Source organism: Haliotis rufescens, unplaced genomic scaffold, assembly GCF_023055435.1.
Source record: "Haliotis rufescens isolate VD_foot unplaced genomic scaffold, xgHalRufe1.0.p SCAF_1, whole genome shotgun sequence".
Lineage (NCBI taxonomy): Eukaryota > Metazoa > Mollusca > Gastropoda > Lepetellida > Haliotidae > Haliotis > Haliotis rufescens.
Window position 1 is genome coordinate 35,253,740 of NW_025963779.1, and position 21,759 is coordinate 35,275,498.

At 39.6% G+C, this 21,759-nt stretch overlaps 1 protein-coding gene across 8 annotated transcripts in view; it reads left to right on the forward strand.

The window, feature by feature from the left end:
* Positions 1-5,927: 5,927 nt before the first annotated feature.
* LOC124139494 (protein argonaute-2-like) overlaps positions 5,928-21,759 on the forward strand; it is a 45,575-nt gene continuing 29,743 nt past the window's right edge. For 4 of the 8 annotated variants that reach the window (XM_046506591.2, XM_046506592.2, XM_046506594.2 and 1 more), the window contains exons 1-8: positions 5,930-6,079; positions 10,896-10,928; positions 12,952-13,041; positions 16,254-16,301; positions 16,819-17,029; positions 18,192-18,312; positions 19,254-19,435; positions 19,719-19,855. In XM_046506591.2, coding sequence (XP_046362547.1) covers positions 6,058-6,079; positions 10,896-10,928; positions 12,952-13,041; positions 16,254-16,301; positions 16,819-17,029; positions 18,192-18,312; positions 19,254-19,435; positions 19,719-19,855 — 844 coding nt within the window. In that variant the 5' untranslated portion in view covers positions 5,930-6,057. Of the gene's footprint in view, positions 6,080-10,895; positions 10,929-12,951; positions 13,042-16,253; positions 16,302-16,818; positions 17,030-18,191; positions 18,313-19,253; positions 19,436-19,718; positions 19,856-21,759 lie in introns of all 8 variants that reach the window. The other 4 variants (XM_046506593.2, XM_046506596.2, XM_046506597.2 and 1 more) reach the window with 4 other exon arrangements.

A 21,759-nucleotide genomic window follows, 5' to 3' on the forward strand; every position in this document is an offset into this window, starting at 1 on the left:
ATTTAATGGTCTCTGCTATGAGCAAACGCGCTTATTACTGTCGGTGGAAGCGTTTGAGTAGAGTTCTGTTATAACGCGAGAGGGAATCAAAACAGTGCAGAACTTTCCCGTCGACTAGGTGTACCTGTTATCGTCATCGTCTTAACAGCACGCGGTCACTCGCTCTGCTTTAGTTATACAAATTACATTTTTTATTATCTATGGTGTCGCACCCAATTAGTTTTTTCACAAAAAGTTAATAAGAAATGCTTTAACCAATTTGTCGTTTCCAACCAATGTAAACCAATATTCCCCAAATATGGTCTCTAGATCTTCCCATAAGAGATTACTAGGCGAGTGTCTGTCAGATATCATTTATCTAACAATGATTATCCATAACCATTTACTTTGGATTTCACGATATATTCAGGTTATACAATATTTGTAAAATAGATAAAATTAGGTTTTAGAATTGTATTTTGGGGGATGACAAAACTAAATCATCGTGGTTGAAGTTTTGTTTACACGCGTGTCTCTTCTGAAGTTGTATTTTAGCAAGGTGCTTATATGGTGTTTTCAATATTTTCTAACACGAGTCAGTTTTGTTATTAATGTTCGTATAAATATTTCTCTCTTCTAATGAAAACAAGGGGGCACGGGTGGCCCAGTCGTCTAAGGCGCCGCGATTCGCTGTGAAGAGTTGCGTCCCTTGGGCACGCCGGAAACCTATTTTTATGGGTTCGAATCCCGATTCGCCCCGATTATGTTTCTAGGTTTGTCAGCACCATACCCGTGCTCGTGGGTTTCAGCGAAGTGGTAAACGTCTGAGACCTGCATCACTTTGGGCTTTCCTCCCACATTAAGCAACGACACTTAAAAGCGCGTTAAACCCAACTCACCCACTCTAATGAAAACACGCGAGTGAGTAAATATGGTTTTGGACCCCTCTTAGCACTTTTCCAGCAATATCACGGTGGGGGACACCAGAAATGGGCTTCACATATTGTACCCATATGGGGAATCGAAACCGGGTTTTCGGCTTGACGAGCGGACGAACTACCCCATCTGCTCTGTTACTATAATATGATGTCGTCCGTGTGGCGTTGTGAATGAATACGTAGATGATTGCATGTGATGTGTCCTTACATATCTATGAACGTGTATATTTATTTTGAAGTTTATGTTTCAGAGTGTTTGTTCTGACTTCCGTTCAAATAATCCTCATTACACTACGACATGTGTGTTATCTGTGCACTAGACCGGACACGAACAATATATTTTAAAAACTTAACAGACGCTACTTGCATACATATAATTTTAAGGGGAAATTAATTTATTCACTTCCAAGAGTTGCACCTGGGATGAATCATTATATACCCACATAACATTGACTAACTTGTCATGTATTGCACGTGCATTGGTTAAACCATTCGTTGCGTCTAGGCGGATGGTTTTGGAGCTCTTTCCATCACCATCAATTAATTTTGCACTTTTCACCGTATGTAAATGTCGTCCATTATCCAGTTTCATAAAAGCTACCCAATCAGTGTGACATAGGCAACATTTTCTTCAACTGTGAATCACATTGTCTATATACTCAGACCTATTGCCTCTTGTTGGCATATGTTCATGTGCCATGTTCATGTCAACTATGTCAGCGAGCCTGACCACCCGATCCCGTTAGTCGCCTCATACGACAAGCATGGTCGCCTTTTACTGCAAGCATGGGTTGCTGAAGACCTATTCTACCCCGGATCTTCACGGGTCGACACCCTACATACCTAGGTGACCCTTTAATAATGAGGCTGAGGATGTATTGTCATTTTGAGGCATAATCTAAACTTTGATGCCCTCTTTGTATACATTATTATGCATTTATTAAGTTTTCTTCAGTTTTTATCAAGACCGCCTCCAATGTCTAGTGGTACGAGGGCTGGCTAAAAAGTTCTAAGCCTAACTGTGAAAGACCCGTACCAAGCCGATGGTTTTCATTTTTTTCTCTACATAGTCCCCTTCCAGGTTTAAACACTTTTGCCAGCGATGCTGCAAGGCCTGGATGCCGGTCAAGAAGAAATTTTCTTCAGCCACCCTAAAACAGTCATTCACAGCGGAAATGACGTCATCATTACTAGGAAAATGGCGACCGGCTAGTTCCTTTTTCATTTTTGGAAACAGGTGAAAGTCTGACGGGGCCAAATCGGGTGAATAAGGGGGATGGTCAATGAGTTCGAAGCCACATTCATGGATCGCTAACATGGCAACCACCGATTTGTGAACAGGAGCATTGTCTTGTTGGAACAGGATTCCTTTAGTGAGCATTCCCCGTCGCTTAGCTTTGATAGCTTCACGCAACTGCCTCAGTAGGTCAGCATAATATCTTCCATTGATAGTCTGGCCTTTTTCAAGATAGTCAATCAGCAGAATACCCTTGGAATCCCAAGAGACTGAAACCATCACCTTTCCAGCAGAAGGAACCGACTTGGCTTTTGGGGGGGCTGGTGATTCCGGATGATTCCATTGTTTAGACTGAATTTTGGTTTCTGGTTGAAAGTGAGGTCTCATCCATGGTTACAAATCGGGCCAAAAAATCATCGGGATCTGCTTCAAAACGGCATAAATTGTCACGGGTCGTCAGGAATCTGACACGTTTCTGATCCGCTGTCAAGTGCTTTGGCACCCATCTTGCAGAGACTTTTGTCATTCCCAAAACGTTGGTGATAATGTGCTCAACCCTGTCATGAGAGATGCCCACAACATTGGCAATATGTCGAGTGGTCAATCGTCGATCAACCATCACCATGTCATGCACCCGGGTAATGTTTTCCGGAATGGTTGCTGTTGAAGGCCTTCCTGGACGCGGGTCATCGTCAAGGCTCTCTCTGCCACGCTTGAATTCCGCAATCCACTTCTTTACAGTGGGGGGCGGTCGGGTAGCCGAAGACCCGGGTTCGATTCCCGACATGGGTACAATGTGTGAAGACCATTTCTGGTGTCCCCCGTCGTGATATTGCTGGAATATTGCTAAAAGCGGCGTTAAACCAAACTCACTCACTCACTTTACAGTGGAAAAGGAAGGGGCATCATCCCCTAAAGTGGAGACCATGTCAGCATGTATCTGTGTTGCCCTTTCAGTTGCAGGTACTTGATGACTGCCATATAGCCAGTTTGGTCCATTTCTGGTGATTTCAATGGGTAGGTTCACAAGATGGTCTGGTACAAAGACAGTTATAACACTACAGTTGCAGTTCTTATGTCTATGATTCATTAAATGATTGTACTTGTTGGTGGCAAAAGTTTGTTTCAATCCGATTGAGATATCCCACTTAGGCTTAGAGCTTTTCAGCCAGCCCTCGTAGGGCGTCCGCCCGGAGAGGGGAAGGTCCAGGGTTCGATCCCCGTGTCATACCAAATGACGTTAAAATATGGTACTTATGGTTACCCTGTCTGGCGCTCGGCGTTAAGGGGCTCAAACAAGGACTGGTTGGCTCGGAGTCAGTATACTGTGTCTGAGTGTGGGTATTCATGTCAAACTGCGGCATGGTATATCAGTGGGCAAGCACTATAAAATTAGTCCGGACTAGTAGACAAGCAGACACACACACACACACACACACACACACGCACGCACGCACGCGCGCGCATGCAAATCGTTATATAAATGCAACAAGCATGAAATACTCATATCCTCCGCCAATATTACATCTCCAGTTGTGCGCAATGCATAAGCTCCTGTGAACTATGTTCACTGGACCTTTTTGTAAATGACCTAATTGCAGCACTAAAAAGTTATTACTTGTGTTGTTTTGCAATCTGCAGTTTATGATAGAATATGTAACTGTATTAGTAATGAGTTTTTTTATTACTTAAACAATAATCAGAGAAGTAAGGGAGTTCATACTTTACTTAGAGATCAATGAGAACAGGGTCACCATTAGGTGTACTGAGAAGTACAGCACCAATCATCTGATGATCTGAGTAGTAGACTGGAGTCTGGAATGCTACAGCACTGGCATGATCAGTAAACAACAAACATAATGGCTGGTTCGGGGGCACCTGTTCATATTACCGTATTAAAAAAAGCTGTATCCGCCCATGTGTCATACCAAAGGGCGTTAAAAGATCGTACTTGTTGTTACCCTGTCCGGCGCTCGGTATTAAAGGGCTAAAACAAGGACTAGTCGACTCGGAGTCAGTATACTGTGTCTGAGTGGGGTATTCATGTTAAACTGCGGCATGGTATCTCAGTGTGCTAACACTATAAATCGGCATCAGTCTGGACTGCTACAAGCACACACACACACACACACACACACACACACACACACACACACACAACAACAACAACAACAACACACACACACGTCGCTATATAAGTGCAATTATCTTTGACGCGACGTTAAACCCAATTTCACTTCACCTCACCGTTTTCGGTTGTCAGTTATATGCATACTACCGACAGAAAATTGTGTTTGTTGTTTAACGTAATATTTGGGATAACACTTTCCCGTCCGAAGTCAGCGATCTAACCCACTCAGCCACCGAGGCTTCCACAAAAATGAAAGTCCGACAACTTGTAGTCTAGATCTCGCACTTTGTGTACCCCTCCGACAAGTGTAAATTGGCACGGATCCAGTGACCGAAAGCTAGGAACACACAATGCCATTTAGAAAATGGTCAAATGTAACAAATGTTATATTTGGGATAACACTTTCTGAGTAAAGTACAGATTCTCGCACTTTTTGGGGTTATCGAACCTAATATCACCGGATGATATGCATCAGCGAGACTGACCACCTGAACCCGTTAGCCGCCTCATATATACGACATGCATGGATTGGTGAAGGCCAATTCCAACCCGAACCATGGAGTGTAAATAAGTTCACCAGCTTTTACTATTGTGTATAGTGGATAGAGCGTCTGCCTTGACTGCGGAAGGTCGGTAGTTCGATCCCCTGCCGCGTCATACCATTAGTGGTTAAAAGATTGTACTTGTTGTTACCCTGCCTGGCGTACAGCATTGAGGGGATACAGCTGGTACTGGTCGACGCCGCACTCAACAATATTCCAGATATATAAAAGAAGTCTGTTCATGTTCATGAAGTCACTAAAGCCTAACATCTAAACAATTTACACGACGCCCCGGCTATTCAAATATATGATAGATTGTTTTGTTTGTTTGTTGTTTAACACCGCACCTAGCAATATTCCAGCTAAATGACGGCGGTCTGTAATAATCGAGTCTGGACCAGACAACCCAGTGATTAATATCATGAGCATCGATACACGCAATTGGGATCGAAGATATATGCATCAACCAAGTCAGCGAGTCTGACCATCCGATTCCGTAGGTCGCGTCTTACGACAAGCATAGTCGCCTTTTACAGTTAGCATGGGTTACTGAAGACCTATTCTACCCCGGATCTTCACGTGTCAAATATATGGTCGATGAAATATCAATCAATTAAAAGTTTAAAATGACTTTATTTTCAAGAGAAAAGTTTATTTTGATTTTAAAAATAAGGTCGGTTGGGGGAAAATTGTTTTCTAATTCTTATCGTATTCGATTATCAACTCCACGAAATGAGCACGTAGCCTCGGGGGCGACTTAAATAGATAACGATTCAGTTCGCTAATCATATATTATGTCATGAACATGTGTCATCATTGTAGTCATTAGGATATCCGTGACCGCCCGTTAAAATGGGCAGGGGAGCTAAACCCCTTTCTGTAGAAATTCAAAGAAATATAAGATCCTGCTAACACAGGATTTTACTTCATAAATCAATATTTAGGGGTAGTTTTCTTTCGTATTCCTTAGCAATGATGATTTCATTATTTGTTTATTCTGCCCAGTAATCACACGTGGTCAGCGCTTGGGGGTACTCAAGGTATTAGTCACGCCTGTGTTATTCGAGTTGTAAACGCGGAAGCGCTTGCCACGAGCTCAAAACGAGGCTCGTGACCTCTCAGAATCTCGCACTCGTCCCGCCGCCATGTTGTTTCTATTCCGGTGTTGGTGAGGTGATATCTGAGATAATTAACAACGATACACGGCGAACTGGGTCATAGCATGCAAAGATGTTTCCCATACCACCACAGGGTAAGCTCTCAGATATGTTGTAACGTATGAAAAGTATTCAATAAATGAATATGGAGCAGAATTAATGTTTTTCGCGTCCTCGTTTTCCCACCACTGTCGGAAAACACAAACGATTAGGCTACTCCTCATATTTCTTTATGGTTCGCATATCGACTGCTACACATCTGTGCTAGTTGTGTATTATTCATGGACCATTACACTTATCAATAACGATATTAATGCAAATTTTAAATTCGTTTAAAGTCAGATAAACAGTCCTTTTTCCGAAACGTGCTCATACATGAACCTAGTGGCATGCATCATCACATTCGCAACAAAGGTGTGGGTGCCGATGCTGAACGCTGAACTTTGAAGTAAATATATAAAGCGAACCGTCTGCCACAAGTGAAACGACGAATATTGCTTTTGCAGTTGAACTAGCAACGAATACAAAATGCCAAACCAATCAACGACGGTGAAATCGTGGCCCTTTTTGCAGGCGTTTAGAGGGGGTGGACTAGGACTAAGGTGGTAGTCTTTAGAAGTCAGTACTGTGTTCTCCGTGTCCCAACACTGAACTCATGAATATTTAACATAGGTATGATGGGGATATATGTTTCTACTTCAGCTGAGGTTCTCACCTTTTTTCACAAAAAAGCTGGGCTGGAAATAACTGTAATTGTTCATGTCAAATGTTGAAGGTATGGCAATTTTCCACACGTTTCCGAATTTCTTTGTGGGAATGGTCTTCCACTAAGCAAGGTCATGGCAAGTACTTCCTCATGCAGAACCAAATAGTAATAACTAATGTTATGGCCTGGCAGAAGTGACTATCATTTCACTCACCAGCTAAATAACTTCTTTTTTTTAAAATTGCCTGCCATAGGCACTTTGTTTGGAATCCTGGTGAAATCCCTTCGGGGATCATCTTGTAGATTTGAATAAACTATTGTGGGAATATTCCAATGATTGGTGACTAATACTCACTTTAGCTAAATAACTTCTTTTTTTCAAGATTGCCTGCCATATGTACTTTGTTTGGAATCCTGGTGAAATCCCTTCAGGGATCATCTTGTAGATTTAAATAAACTATTGTGGGAATATTCCAATGATTGGTGACTAATCTCTTACCCAGTATCAATGCAATGAGAGAAAAATAGTAACTGTCAGAGATAATTACAACCAATTGCCCACACTGGTTGATTGTATCTAGACACATTTACATTTGAAATTTTCTTGTCATTCATGTTGCATTGATCATCTTGGGTAAAACAGAAAGACATCCATCTTTGGTGTACAATTATGATAAGGAAAATATTGTTAATAAGATGTTGAAAAGGGTGCAGCTCCTGTTGCTATCTCGGTAGCCTAAGGCTAGTCACATGCTGTTGGGTACTATCCAGATTTCTATCCAATTTCATCACACAATTGTGTGTTACATTCATCCTTCAACTTCGCACAATTTCCATCAATCACATTTCCATAGATGGCGTTTCATGTTACATTTCAAAGAAACAATATTTCATTCTTATTCTAAGACCATCATATAGCAACATGTTAATGCATTTTGGTATTTATCATGTTGATAGAGCCAGTGAAATGTAACAGGGTCTAGTTGTACAGGTCAAACTGATATCCAGCCGATACTAGTTCATTAAGTACCCAGCTGTCTTGCACTGCAGTCCTTACCTCATACTTGTTTTCCATATACTGTTTGTATTTTTGTATGAGATGGCTATGGGAAGCTTAAAACATTTTGCAATTCCAATTGCCAAGACTGATACCCCCTTTTTTATAACTTTGTAGGAACAGTTACATTTCACAACTATTTATCAAACTTAGGTTCAATTCTTTTTCAAGGAAATTAAGTTTTCCTTCACACGTTTGTCTTTTGTAGTCTCGTGGGCACTACATTTTTTTATGTTGAATGTTTATGTGCAGTCCTGTCAAAAGAAATTGACTTATGGAAAGGAAATGAGTGCAATTTCAGAAACAATGAGTGATTCAAAAGCCATCTGACATATTCAAATCTCGGTAGACTTTGCTCGCTATAATTAGGAACTGCATCAAATCAGAGGAGATCCTGTGATCAGAAAGATGCGGGTATGCAGACTCCTATACTCGACTTCCTTCATGGACATCTATCCAAAACATTCCTATTTCAACAACCCTGTGGTAGCATTTTCAACATATGAATGGCAGAGTAATGGCTAGAGGTTTGTTTAATCAACACAATTTTTTATTTTAAATGTGATTAAAGGAACATCATGCATCATGATGGTGCACATGTATGAAATAAGTAGTCCCATTTTTTTCGATGCAAATGCATATAGTTAAACATTTTTTGGCCTGCATGGTAAACTATTTTTAACAATTTCTCGCATTTTCATTCCATGTGATAATCATGCCGAAGACCCGGGTTCGATTCCCAACATGGGCACAATGTGTGAAGCCCATTTCTGGTGTCCCCCGCCGTGATATTGCTGGAATATTGCTAAAAGCGGCGTAAAACCATACTCACTCACTCACTCCATGTGATAAATGTCTTTGACAGCCTAAAGTGTATCTTGTGTAATGCATTACATTCTTTTAAACTGTTGATTAAGCTGAAACCTAATAATTTTGTTCTCTTTCTAACGTAAATTCTTGTATGTATTCTAACAAAACTCTCAACATAGTGCATGGGTTGAAATCAGGTTAGATATTCAGAAAATAAGTTATTTGCTGTTGCATTTAGCAATGCATGTCTTTAGAACAGACATTGTGTAATTTGTTTTCACAGCCACCCTTTTCAACATCTTCAAGGAACATTTTTCTATATCCTCACTGACACACTTATATATGACATCTTTCTATAAAATCAAATAAATATTTGCTTTGGCCTGGACATTATCACTGATTATCATGATGTATTAGTGTCCTATTTATACCAACGGCATGCTCCAACTAGTCCTGGCATATCTAACACTTTTTAATCCAGATTAAGATGATACCAGCACAATGTGCATGATTATTGTCTTAAGTATGGTGTCTTGTGTCAAAGTGACAGTAACATATCATCAGATGACATTGTGCTGCTGTCCTTATCAAAGAGCTGTGATGTGGTTGCTGACTATGAGTATGATACTTGTTACTGCAGGTATGCAACTTTAAATGCAATGTTTTCATGCCCAACATCTTGCCTTTGCTATATAAGTACAATAATCTTGGATGGGACATTAAACCCCATTTCACCTCTTGATAAAACCATGAAGATCTCAACCATAGAGTAAGGATTCTCATGTGAAAACAAACTAGGTGCTACAGTTGTGTAGCACACGAAAATGGCGTGTACACTGCACCTCTTTTTCAGACGCAAATGCAATACACAAATCTTTCTTTAGTTTATGCAATGAAATGTTTGCTTTACCGACTCAGAACTTATCTTATATTATTCTTATATATTATTGACTCTGTAATCTTTCTGTTGAAAACTCATGGGAACTGATTTCTACCCCTGCACTGTTTACTTTTCAGCTTCTTCTGTAGTAAAACCATGTCTGCTTGTCATGCTTTTTCATTGATGCTTGTCTCTAATAAAATCTGATGTATATATACCATGTATACTGTTGGTGACTACCAGTGTCCACTATGAAATAAAACATGATTGTTATCCATTTGTTTTAGGCTTGAGATTTAATTTTTTAAGCAAAAATATAATTTCATTTGAAATGAATGTTTTTAGTTTCATCAATGTCCAGGTACAGTCAAGTTGGTTTTTTATCTAAAGAACTTATGTATCAACCACGTACGCTCTATGCAGAACCTTTTCACATACTAGCCCAACATGTCCTTCAAAATTATTTTCACTAAATTTTTCACAACGTTAAACAGGTTTGTCCCATTTCCACAAAGTTATTTTACTGCAAGGATGGTCACAACTCTTATACTTAATGCCGGCAGTCATAGTGCTATGGCCACTTTGTGGAATTGGTGTTGAAGTCAAACAGAAATATTTGTGAGAACATCACATCATCATGTACGTTTGTCGTTTTGTCATCTTATTCTATTTACATATCACTTGTATCCATCTCACATCATTCTTCACATCCACGTTCACATTACTGTTCACACTTTGGTTGACTCTGACACTTTAGTTGACTGCGAAAGTTGAAATCAAAAGTTAACATGATTTTAGTTCATGTGGATGAAATTTGATTTGTACAATCAAATGATTGTGTTACACACGTAGGCATCACTTAGGTAAATTCTTTGGGACTGTGTGATGTTAGATGTAAAGTATAAGTTGTTGTGTAATGCTGATAGACCAGTGGATTAAACATGTTAAAGAGACATTTTGAGACAAATGTTGCATATAGTTGATTCAGTAATATTATGTTTTCATACATTTCACCATCATTGTATGCTTACTGCTGAAACTGCATCACCCCCAACCACTGCTCTTTCACTGATACCAGTAGGCTTTAGCCAGGAGAGTTGCAGACATATTAATGCTTCTTCAGCTTGCATTGGCATGTGTAAGTGTGCTTTAGGCTTCGGACATCTAACTGTAGTGTTAATTTTGAAGTAGTAATAAATCAATCACTAATGTCATGTGACTTCACTGCATGGCAGAACTCATGAAAGTTTTTAGAGTTACTTCCCTTGTTACCTTCTTGACCTATTTGACCACTTTTTCTGAACTCTGAAAACTATTCATGGAACTAATTATAGACTGAAATAACGAATGGAAGGCAATTAACCATTATACAGGCCCTGGGACTTTCATGAAGACAACATCCCCCTTCTCTATCAAATCGAACAAAGTTTGATTCTCTTTATTTTTATTTTTTTAAAGGTGTTTCTCCTTTTCTGAGTCCACAGCTCAACGGTAGGTATCTGTTTTGTTCATTGAAAAATTTGGGTCAATTACCTCAGTTAGTTTAGTGTGTGTATGTGAAGTTTGTAGCACATGTAATTGTGACATTTTTTTACAAAGAATCTGAAAGAATATAGATGGTTATATAGTATGAACTATTATGATATTATGAGTTCTGCCATTTTGTGGTGGTCCACCACTTAATTGGTTCCAAATGTGTTTAATGAAATGCATGATGTCAATATGTTTTATTCAATTCACTTTAGTTGCCATGTTTGGTTCATTCATTGTTGCTTTTAGTTGTTGCATTAACTGTTTGATTGAGACTTGCTTATCTGTGTTGTTTGTCAACTGGCATATTTTACTTGTACTAGCTTCCTACTTAGAAGACCTTTTGAGAGTGACTTTGCCAACAAGCTTGCCTGCACAATGTTACCATCAACATAATGGTATCACAGTATCACTAAGCTTGGTCCTATTATTCAGTTGGAGGATTTGTTTATTTTGCAGTCAAACAGATAACCATGGGCCTGTGTCATTGACCCCCCCAGAAAAATACAGATGGCAGCAGTAGAAGTCCACTAGTCCTTATTGTGATAACATATAGCAAAACCGTTATACTTGGCAAAATTTTACTGGTCCTTATGATACCTGAACTACTGGGCAGTTCTGCAAGGACTATAGTACGAGTGCCAATTTCTATTGCTGAGATGGTCCTCCATTTCTCAACCGTTGGTCTACTGCCCATGTTTCCGAACACTGGCTCATAATTTTTCTAGTTAATCAGTCAATTTACCTGTAGATGTCTACATCAGTCTCAAGTCCTTCTGGGGGCACGGGTGGCCCAGTTGTCTAAGGTGCCGCGATTCGCTGTGCAGAGTTGCGTCTCTTGGGAACGCCAGAAACCTGTGATTGTGGGTTCGAATCCCGATTCGCCCCAATTATGTTTTCAGGTTTGTCGGCACCATACCCGTACTCGTGGGTTTCACTGAAGTGGTAAATGTCTGAGATCGTATCACTTCGGGCTTTCCTCCCACATTAAGCTGACACGCCGTGATATAACTGGAATAATGTTAACGTGTTGTTAAACCCAACTCGCTCAACTCCTTCTTTGAAGATTATATTTTGAGATTCATTTCAGCATGTTCAGCTTCAGGTGCTCAACATCACTTTTGTGATTGTCTGTGTAACTGTTCTGGGCCCTGTTCCGCACAGCGAATGTAGCGCTACTACTGTCATAGGTCTATGTTAAAGTAAGTTAGATCATCTTAGCACTACGATTGCTTTGTGATCAAGGCCCGAGTGTTTTACATTTCCTCAGTTCATTAGCAGTTGAAAGCAGACGTGAGAAGATGGAGGGCGAAGGAAACTTTTTTAACTGGCAAAATGGACCCTGCAAAGTGGACGAAAGTTAGGCAACATTGACCTGTTGAAAAAGATATTGTTATGCAGAACAGTGATTTGAAAATAAAATTCTGTTGACTTGCATTTGAAATTCTTTTAAATCTGTTTTTGCACACTGTTTTGTTTTGCATGTTTGCATGCAGTTGAGTGTTCATATACATGTAGTTCATGTGTAGTCCAGCCTCCATTGTTAAGAATATTTAAACATTTGGTATCACATAATGCCATCCTGTGGATCATTACATAATTTCATATCATTAAATTCATACTTTAAACTTAAATTTGCAGCTACAGTTTGTTCGAATGACATGAATGGAATCCATGAGATGATTATCATTATGGATTTTGTTTTTCATATATTTAATATCATAATCATGGAAAATGCTTGTCTATAAAAAACAAAAAACATTTCCACCCATCTTCAACTGAAGCTTGGTCATGTTGGTGAATTTTGTTTACTAACTGCACCATTTTGCCACACACAAAAAAGACAATTGAGCAAAACTGATTCATTTTACAAGTCTTGCACATGTGTGTTCGAAGCACCCAGTAACATTAACCCAAATTGATTTTTTGCGTTTTGATTTTCCAAATTTGAAATACAAGTAGGTGTGAACTTTGCTACTTTCAGTTCAATCGTCTCTCTCATCTACGCCAATACCCCACCCAGATCATCCAGACCCATTGGATGTTAAAGGAAATTGGAATCCAACACATCTAGGTACAAACAATATTATGCACTCTGCACAGCCAACATGTGTGCTGGTTTAGTTTGCTCTGTTTTCAAAATCCCAATAAGGGGTGTAACACAAATGTTCTGTTTTCTGTTATTGTTTTGGAACATTTTGTCATTTGTTAAAACAATAATTTATATTGAATACATTAGTGCAAGAAGATAAATGTCATATATTTGTATAGTCTATGCCAAATGATTAGGTCTAACATGTTTACTAGCCTGAGCTTATGTTTTGACGTAAACTTCAACCAAGCTTAATCCTAACTATCTGGATTATTTTTCCAAATTTAACAACTCAAAAGAAATTTTGCTGGGTCCAGAGTGGGAATATAGTAGTTATACATTTTGATATGGTAGCATTTCAGGGGTATGTTTGTCACCCTTTAAGAGATTTTGTGTGTGATATTTTCAATAAAATACAATTGTAAGTCTTTGCAGTTCAATACAAAGACCATTTCTGAAATGAATGTTATTCCAAATTTATGAATGTTACCAATCCAGAAGTGTTGGTCAGTGATTTCAGCACAGAAGAATGCTGTAGAATTTTATGTAAATTTGGCATGTCTGTTGGAGTTGGAAGAATCCTTGTTAAGGATGGGCATACTTCATCCTTTTGACTTGAGCAACTAGTCCTTTTGAATATGATGTATGTATTTGAATTTTTTTATATGCTTAATATGGATTCCTGTTGCAGGAGTAACTGATGAACCTGTCTTTGGGCCATGGCTATTGATCTTTTCCCTTCACCTTTTCAGTTTAAAAGAAATTTTGGACCAGCAGCAGACGAATTCATTTCACCATTTAACATGTCGTTATATAAGTGACCAAATGCACACCATTGTATTGACTAATAACATTCATGATTGAGCTTGAACTAAATATACACAAAGAAAAAAGTTAAGCACCTGCTGTATGTTTTACAATGACTTGTTGTACGAGCATTGTCATTGAAACCCTGATCACATAACCTTGGGAAAACGAATGTGGTTTGCAAGAAGACACCTCTGACAATTAGAAAACGTAAAAGGTTTATCTTGCTTTGAGATTTTGATCATAACAAAAACTCCGAGGCACTGTATATGTGCAAAACACTAGACAGGATAAGTATGGAGATGCAGAGTCAGGAACGCAATTCCACATTGATGATGGGAGATGTCATTTTCAGTCCAAATTTACGTTCATGACACAAATCATCAATAGCCACCACAGGCCCGGATGATGGCTTCCAGCCTTCTTATTATCCATTCAGTAAGTCTCCTTATCGGCTGAATGCACAACTACAGCTATTCCTAATGAAGATTTGCCTCCAGTTGGGCCTGAGTCTGTACATGACACTCCAAGATGTCCCAAATATGGTCCAGTGGGTTCAGGACTCAAGGCAAGTCACAGCAGTGTTGCCACAGCATCATCAGCTGTTATTCCTCGGGAACGATCTGGCCCAGCATTGTCACCCATGTGCACAGGTCGGGTGGCAAGTGAGTGGTTGTCGAAATGCGGGACAACAACTGGTTGCAGGACATTATGAATGCCCTATCACCTTTGTAGTTTCCCTGGATGGTGACAAGATCCATCTTACAATCCTGTGACAGGCAACTCCAAATTTTACCAAACCTCCACCATACAGAGTCTTAGGTCTTGTGTACCTGGGTGTGTAAGCCATATTTTATGCCTCCAAACCCTCAGTCATGCATCAGTGACCTGGAGCAGGAACCTGCTCTTATCAGACCAATGTTCTCTTCGCCAAGTCTTCAGACACCAAGCTCTCGAGGCCAAACACCATGCTGAACAAATTCTCCAATGATGATCGGCTAGGAAGGGGCGTTTGATTACCCTTCTGGACTTCATTCGTGCCGATTTTAGTAGTTTCCTCACTGTTCTGGTTGACATCCATCTATTGGTTAACCATTGACGCTTCAGAACAAGATATGTTGCAAATGACGACGTTCTAGCTGAAGCAGGGCCATGTCTTTGAACTTTTACGTCACAGGTAATTCTTCAACAATGCAAGACAGTGATGGTAAGTACCCACAAGTTGGTGTACAGAGGCTGCATTTTGAAAAATGCATTGGTGGTATGGTGCACATGCATGCTTTGCTGCTATGTGACGTCGGTCACCATTGTACTGTCCTATCATTTCAACAGAACACCATTCTTGACATAATCATCCTGACATTTGCAGTTGTGATGGGGGCTATTTTAGTTTTATTTCCAGGGGTGGTTAACTTTTTTCTTTGTGTATATGTCAATTGTTAAGCAACTAGTCTCCTGGAAAACAGGTTGTTTAAGGTTATGATTAGTGATTGTAAATAAGAATTTTAAATACCTTTCCCTTGATAACTTGAATCTTGAGATGTGTTTTGACAATGTATCAAAGGCTACCTGATGTAAGAAACAAGGTTCAAAATTGGTACATGGCTTTTTTCGAATAAGAGAACAATATCTGTCCTATGTTCTCATAAAATGCAAAAATAAGTACATTGATTTTGCATCCATAGTATATGTGTTAAGAAGTCTGTTAGACATGTTAGAGGATATAAATATGACCAGTTTACAATCTTGATTTTGATCTGTGGGATGAAGTCTTCCTGTTTGCTCACAGGATCAAGGCCACAGGTTGTTAGAATACAGGGCTCATTTTCATGAACATAAGAGCAATTATCAACTTTCAGATGTCTCTGATCAGCATGAATCAGAAACTATTGAAAGTATACAAGACATAGATTTTGTGTAACATTTAAGGCTAAAGTCTTATTGATAAATTGCCTCATCTTTGCAAGACAGATGAAAGAAAGTCAAGGGTCTGTATCAGTTCTTCATTGTAAATCATCACTTTCCAAGCTGATAATGGGAAAGCTGACCATCTGCTAGAACTCAAAGCTCCATCCATATGCATTACATACTGTAGACTAAAATGACATTTTAAAAGTGGGACTATGTTCCATGATCCAGATGTTGTAATTACTGCCATGTGTGAAACTTAGGAATTGTCTGTATGTGATCACTGCCTCTTCTCCCTTAGAGTTTGCTTTCATAAGACCAGCTCAACAATCTTCGTTTCATGCCCCTAGGTAGGTTTTACTGTACAGTGTTTTGTTCCTCTTTCAGACCTATTTGGCTGTCCCTGGATGTGAGGTGGAACTCAGTGGTAGATCTAGTGGTGTGTGGGACATGAGTTGATCACTTCTTGTCTGTTGCAGGTCAGCCTGGACCACCTATCCAGTTCCCTTTCCCACCCATGCAAGAGCGTAAGTTATTTACGCTGTACTGACATGCAGTATACATTAAGGAACTTCAGTGCTTGATATTATAAGTGACAAGTTGACCCTTTAGAACATTTACGCATTGATTATGATTTTGAAAGTAGATACAAAAAAGACAAGCAAGCCATTATTTTTTGTTTATAAGATTGGGGTAAACTGCATGGGTTGAAGAAAAGTCCACAATCAGGTCTTGAGCGATACAACTGGAACATTGCCAACTGCTGCATAAAAGAACATTTGTTCATTTTATGCTTGTGGCTGAAGTAACATTATTATATTGGAGAAACTACCAGTCCTCACCACTTTTCAAAAGTCTCCCAACCAGCATAGTAATTGATGTGTTGAACCCTGAAATGTTAACTCTTTACTTTGTGTTATTCTGCTATTTTGTGCCTTTTTCATGCTTATAGAGAAACAGCATTCTGTGAAATAATTGCTTAGATGAAGCTGTGCAGGTATTGTCAAGCTGTGCTCATTGTAACACTGATGCCTTTGCTTGCAGCCATCTTACCGCCAGGGCAGCAGCTTCCACCACCTGTCGCTCAGCCTCCTATAACATCAGACTTCATATGCCCACCACGACCAGGCGTAGGGTCTGAGGGTCGTGCCATCCTTCTGAGAGCTAACCACTTCCAGGTTCGAGTACCGAAGGGCTTCATCCATCACTATGACGTCTCAATCACACCAGACAAATGTCCACGAAGGGTCAATAGGTATGGAGATGAAATGACAAAGGGACCTTATGTAATGGTCTGTTTCGTTCTGCATCTTAAACGTATTCTGAAAATTTTACGTACTTGTTCCCACCAAGGATGACACCCCAGTTTGTTCAAGAGGTTCACATCCGAAAAACAGCGGCAGCCATTTGAAATAAATCATTTTGACCATTACTCTGCCAATTTTTTCCTGAACTAAATAATTTGGTTCACGTGTTGTTGGTTGTGGGGCTTAACATATGTTCCATTTTTGCAATGTTTTATAGTTTGACATAGATTTGACCTTTGCACTTGGATCATACTGAAAGCTGAACATCTCATGGCCTTTTCTCGACCATTTTTTTGGGGGGGAATAAAAGTGGTACTTGTGTATTTATTAGTGGGGCTCAACATACCGTATTCGACCCATTAAGCGCCCAGGGCGCTTAAAAAAAGACAGAAGGGGTGGGCGCTTATTGGGACCAACTCAGAGTCAAATTGGCGTAAATTCATCAGTAAGCTGTACCATATTTTCTTGAGAATAGTGCGCACTTTTTTTCCAAAAAACACAGCTGTGTACAGGAATTAATGAGCTTTGATGTTTTTTCCCCCTGGGGCACTATTTTTATATTGTTAGGTGTGTCATATAACTTGTTGCAAGTTGTTTGAAAATATTTTGTAGTTGTATGATGACCTCTGATATTTCTGTCCTTCACTCATAATCATTAATTCAATAGCTCTGTGTTGTTACCGTTTCATGGATTTTATAACACGAATGAAAATGTTATGTAAACAAATTTCACAAAAAACACAGTTGGTTGCAAAATATGCCCATTTCAACCACAGAATATATTTTTGTACATGTATAATGTTTGTGAACATGTAATAAAAAATTAAGAATATAAATGAGTTGGCTTAATCAATGCCTATTGACCGAACAAAAGTCATCTCTTAATTCCAGATCACTGCTGACAGTTTCATCTAGACAGCGTCTGGTAAAATCCAATATTGGCAAACTTTGGCCAATATAATTGGTTCTAGACTGCAAGTAAATAATTTTACTTGTCCAGCAGCTTTTTTCTGACAGGTAGCAAGTGAAGCATTATCTTACCACACCCCTTATAGTATTATCTACTTGCTAGCATGATTATCATGCAATACATGAGTGTGTATTTTACAGGGAGATTATTGATACCATGGTCCAGTGCTACAGTCAGAAGATCTTCCTCGGAGTCAAGCCAGTGTTTGATGGCAGAAAAAACCTTTACAGCAGAGATCCTTTGCCTATTGGCAGAGACAAGGTAAAAGCAGGCCATGTGTGTAACTGAGATGAACAATGTAGTGCTATACTGCATATTATCCTCTCTATTGAAAACAGACAATTCTAAGCACGCAAATGATCTGTACTTGTATATATATTCAGAGCTATAGATAAGCTTTGGTTAGTTGGGTATTTTACACAGTGGTTTGATTTTGTAGAGGGTATTCAAAAATTGTTTAATCACCTGATTCTGAACATTTGGGTATTTTAACTTGAAAACCTGTTTCGTTACAATCCCCTTAAATCATTTAAAACTATATGAATAGTAGTGTACTGGTGTGCATCTGCTTGTGACTCCCTCTCCGTGCAACTGTTTATGACACCACATGTACACCACACTAGGCATGATGTGCTTTTCAATTGGCATCTATCAGTATATTCGTCGCACAAGCTTTTCGAATTTAACTGTCGTTAAGTGAATTTTGTGGTGGGCTGATTCACAATCATTTTATCTAACAGTTGTAATATATGCAATTTTGTTTTTTTATCTAATGGTTGTTATATACTCAATAGTTTTGGTTTAATAAAAAAAATTATAGTTTCTATTGCATATTTGATATGCTGGGATTTCATTTGTCTGCGTGTTAGTTAATTTAATGCATGTTTACGCAAATATGCAGCTTTTGCGAGCTCTGTACATTTCTGCACTAATTATGTTCAGCTTCTACTCTCAAAATTTCATTTGAACCAGAACATGTTCAATATGATGAACAAATTATACTTTTGGCGCTAAGGGCTTTTAGGTTTCAAAACTCGACTTGTCACCTGCCTGACTGCTATGAGGGCAAATGTAATTTACCTGAAGCCTGATGTTATTTTCTTTCGCATTTGTCTCCTTCCTAACAGGAAAAAAACATTTTATGGCTCCTTAAGATTATATCAACTTTGAGGTGTGAATGAACACGCTGATATTTTTCACAGGTGGAGCTAGAAGTAACGCTTCCAGGTGAGGGTCGAGACCGTGTATTCAAGGTGGCCATCAAGTGGGTGGCCCAGGTGAGTCTCTACCTGCTGGAGGAGGCCTTGGAGGGACGCACACAACAGATACCCCTTGACGCCATACAGGCCCTCGACGTCGTCATGAGACACCTACCAAGCATGAAGTGAGTGCTGTGTTTAATGTTTTGGTGTATTTGAACATTTTGGAATACGATAGTATTAACTATATATAGCCAAAAAAATCGGGGAATATTAAAAATTCACTTTTGCTAGATGGGATTTCACATTTCATGAGCACATGAACATATTGGGTAGGTGGGTTGTTACTGCTTATTTGTGTAGTCAGCAATATGCTTCTGAGAGCTACAGCAAGACTTGAAGGTTGTTGTTTTTTATTTGGATTAGAATTACTACTGAAAGTGAGAATGTTTTGTTTCTGTCCCACAGATATACACCTGTAGGAAGGTCATTCTTCTCCCCACCAGAAGGGTATGAACACCCTCTGGGTGGTGGTCGGGAAGTGTGGTTTGGCTTCCATCAGAGTGTAAGGCCATCACACTGGAAGATGATGCTCAATATAGATGGTATGTTGGCGGGGAATGCATTTTGTGATGTCAGGAATATCCTTAAAGTCTCATTCCAACACGTCAGCTTTTATTGTTTCATCTGATGTTTAGCACATACACCAAACTCTGTTAATATTACATGAAAGATAATGTGATAATTTTTTACTTGTCCTTCATTACTTCTTAATGCTTACCTTGCGACAAAGACGACAGTGGTTTACGATGGTCCTGGGTGAGAAAAAAGTGTTGTTTCTATCTCAAGTCTGCAGGACCCATCACCACTGTCATGTGACAGATCGTGACATCACAACCAATTCACATACCTGATTGTCATCCTACAGGGATGTTTTGCTTCGTTTTGCTCCTCAAACTTTGGCTTAATATGGTGATTAGCTTTCTGCTACTACACTAAATTTTGTCTGCGATGGGTGATGTATTCCATTTCATATTATGTTCACTTTAATGTGTATTAATATGCTGGTGTTTTCCACGTGAAAGAGTGTCTTTTTCCCCTGCCACGTGGCTCGTTTCCACAATTTTAAATACGAGTTACATTGTTTACTTCCATGTGGAGGTAGTCATTATTGTTTGCAATTCTCGGCTAGGTATTAACATTTCATGTATATTTAAATACCTTTATCCATTGGCATTATATAGAGTTGCAATCTTGTAATTTGACACACTGTAAAAACTATTTCAAGTTTGCGTAACTTATGCTTGTGCGTTGCACTAATTGTCGTGGCAGAAAATCTTTTAAAGATCCTCTTCCACATTGCTTGAACTGCACTCAAGTATGCACTCCAAATTTTAAATGTAATTTTTGCTCTCCTGGGTGCATCAATATTGACATCTTCAGGGCTTCCAGCGTATCCTGCGATGTCATCTACACAGCCTTACGCTGTACCACCAACCTACCTGGTAGTTCAACCTATGAACACAAGGAGAATAGTTGGATGCAGAACTTCATGCAATCCCTGTTGCAGCAGTCCATAGCACAAATGTACCAGGCGCCTGCGCCAGCAACGATGCTTATGCCTCAGACAACCCAAGCGCTTGTGCTTACGCCTACACCTGTCGTACACCAGACACCATCTACATCTGGTATGCCATTAGCTTGCGCCAACACCACTGCTCATACATGGATGACATTGCACAGCTCACCCTCACCAGGCGCTTCATCTAAGCACTCTTCGAGAGTAAGAGCTACGCACAGCAGCGGAAGTCGTTCACCTACGAGGAGAGCGCATCACCACCATTCTGATTCTTCAGAGCTATCAGGCAGCGAGGAATGAGATTCATCTGACAAATGGAACACCCACCCCAGCCAAGCACAGGTGCCTGAGTGGATGGCAGACCGCCTCAAGTCAGTAGCGCCTTCGCCTGAGCCGGGGTCTATAAGAGGGATACCATCTGATCGCAACCCCATCTATACCACTTGATCCTATGCTTAGGATATGGTAGGCACGGAGCAGTACACCTTGGGTTGTGCTTGGATTTCATAGTGAAAAATCAACTACCAGGCCAATCTGACCAGTCCTTCACCATTCCACTCTTCCCCCAATCTCTGATTGTGGATCGCAATATGGATGAAATAATGCCGATGCGACGTTAAATTTTAGGAGGGTGAACATCTTTTGTGCCCTCATAAGCCACCTCAAAACTAGGCATTCGTAGAAACATCTATTCATTTCCGTACTTGTCAACTTGTCATTTGAAGGGTTTATAATTATTGAGGTTTTTGACATCTGAAGGTATACCCAATGCCATACCTACCGTCTGATAAAGATGCGTGACTAATGCAGGATACAAATATATTTTAGCAAAATCTAAAAAAAAATTTTACATTTGTAAATTTATCCTGCATTACTACGTCTAAGGACCCACCCATCCCAGACTTGCCTCCCCATCAGAAAAAAATATTT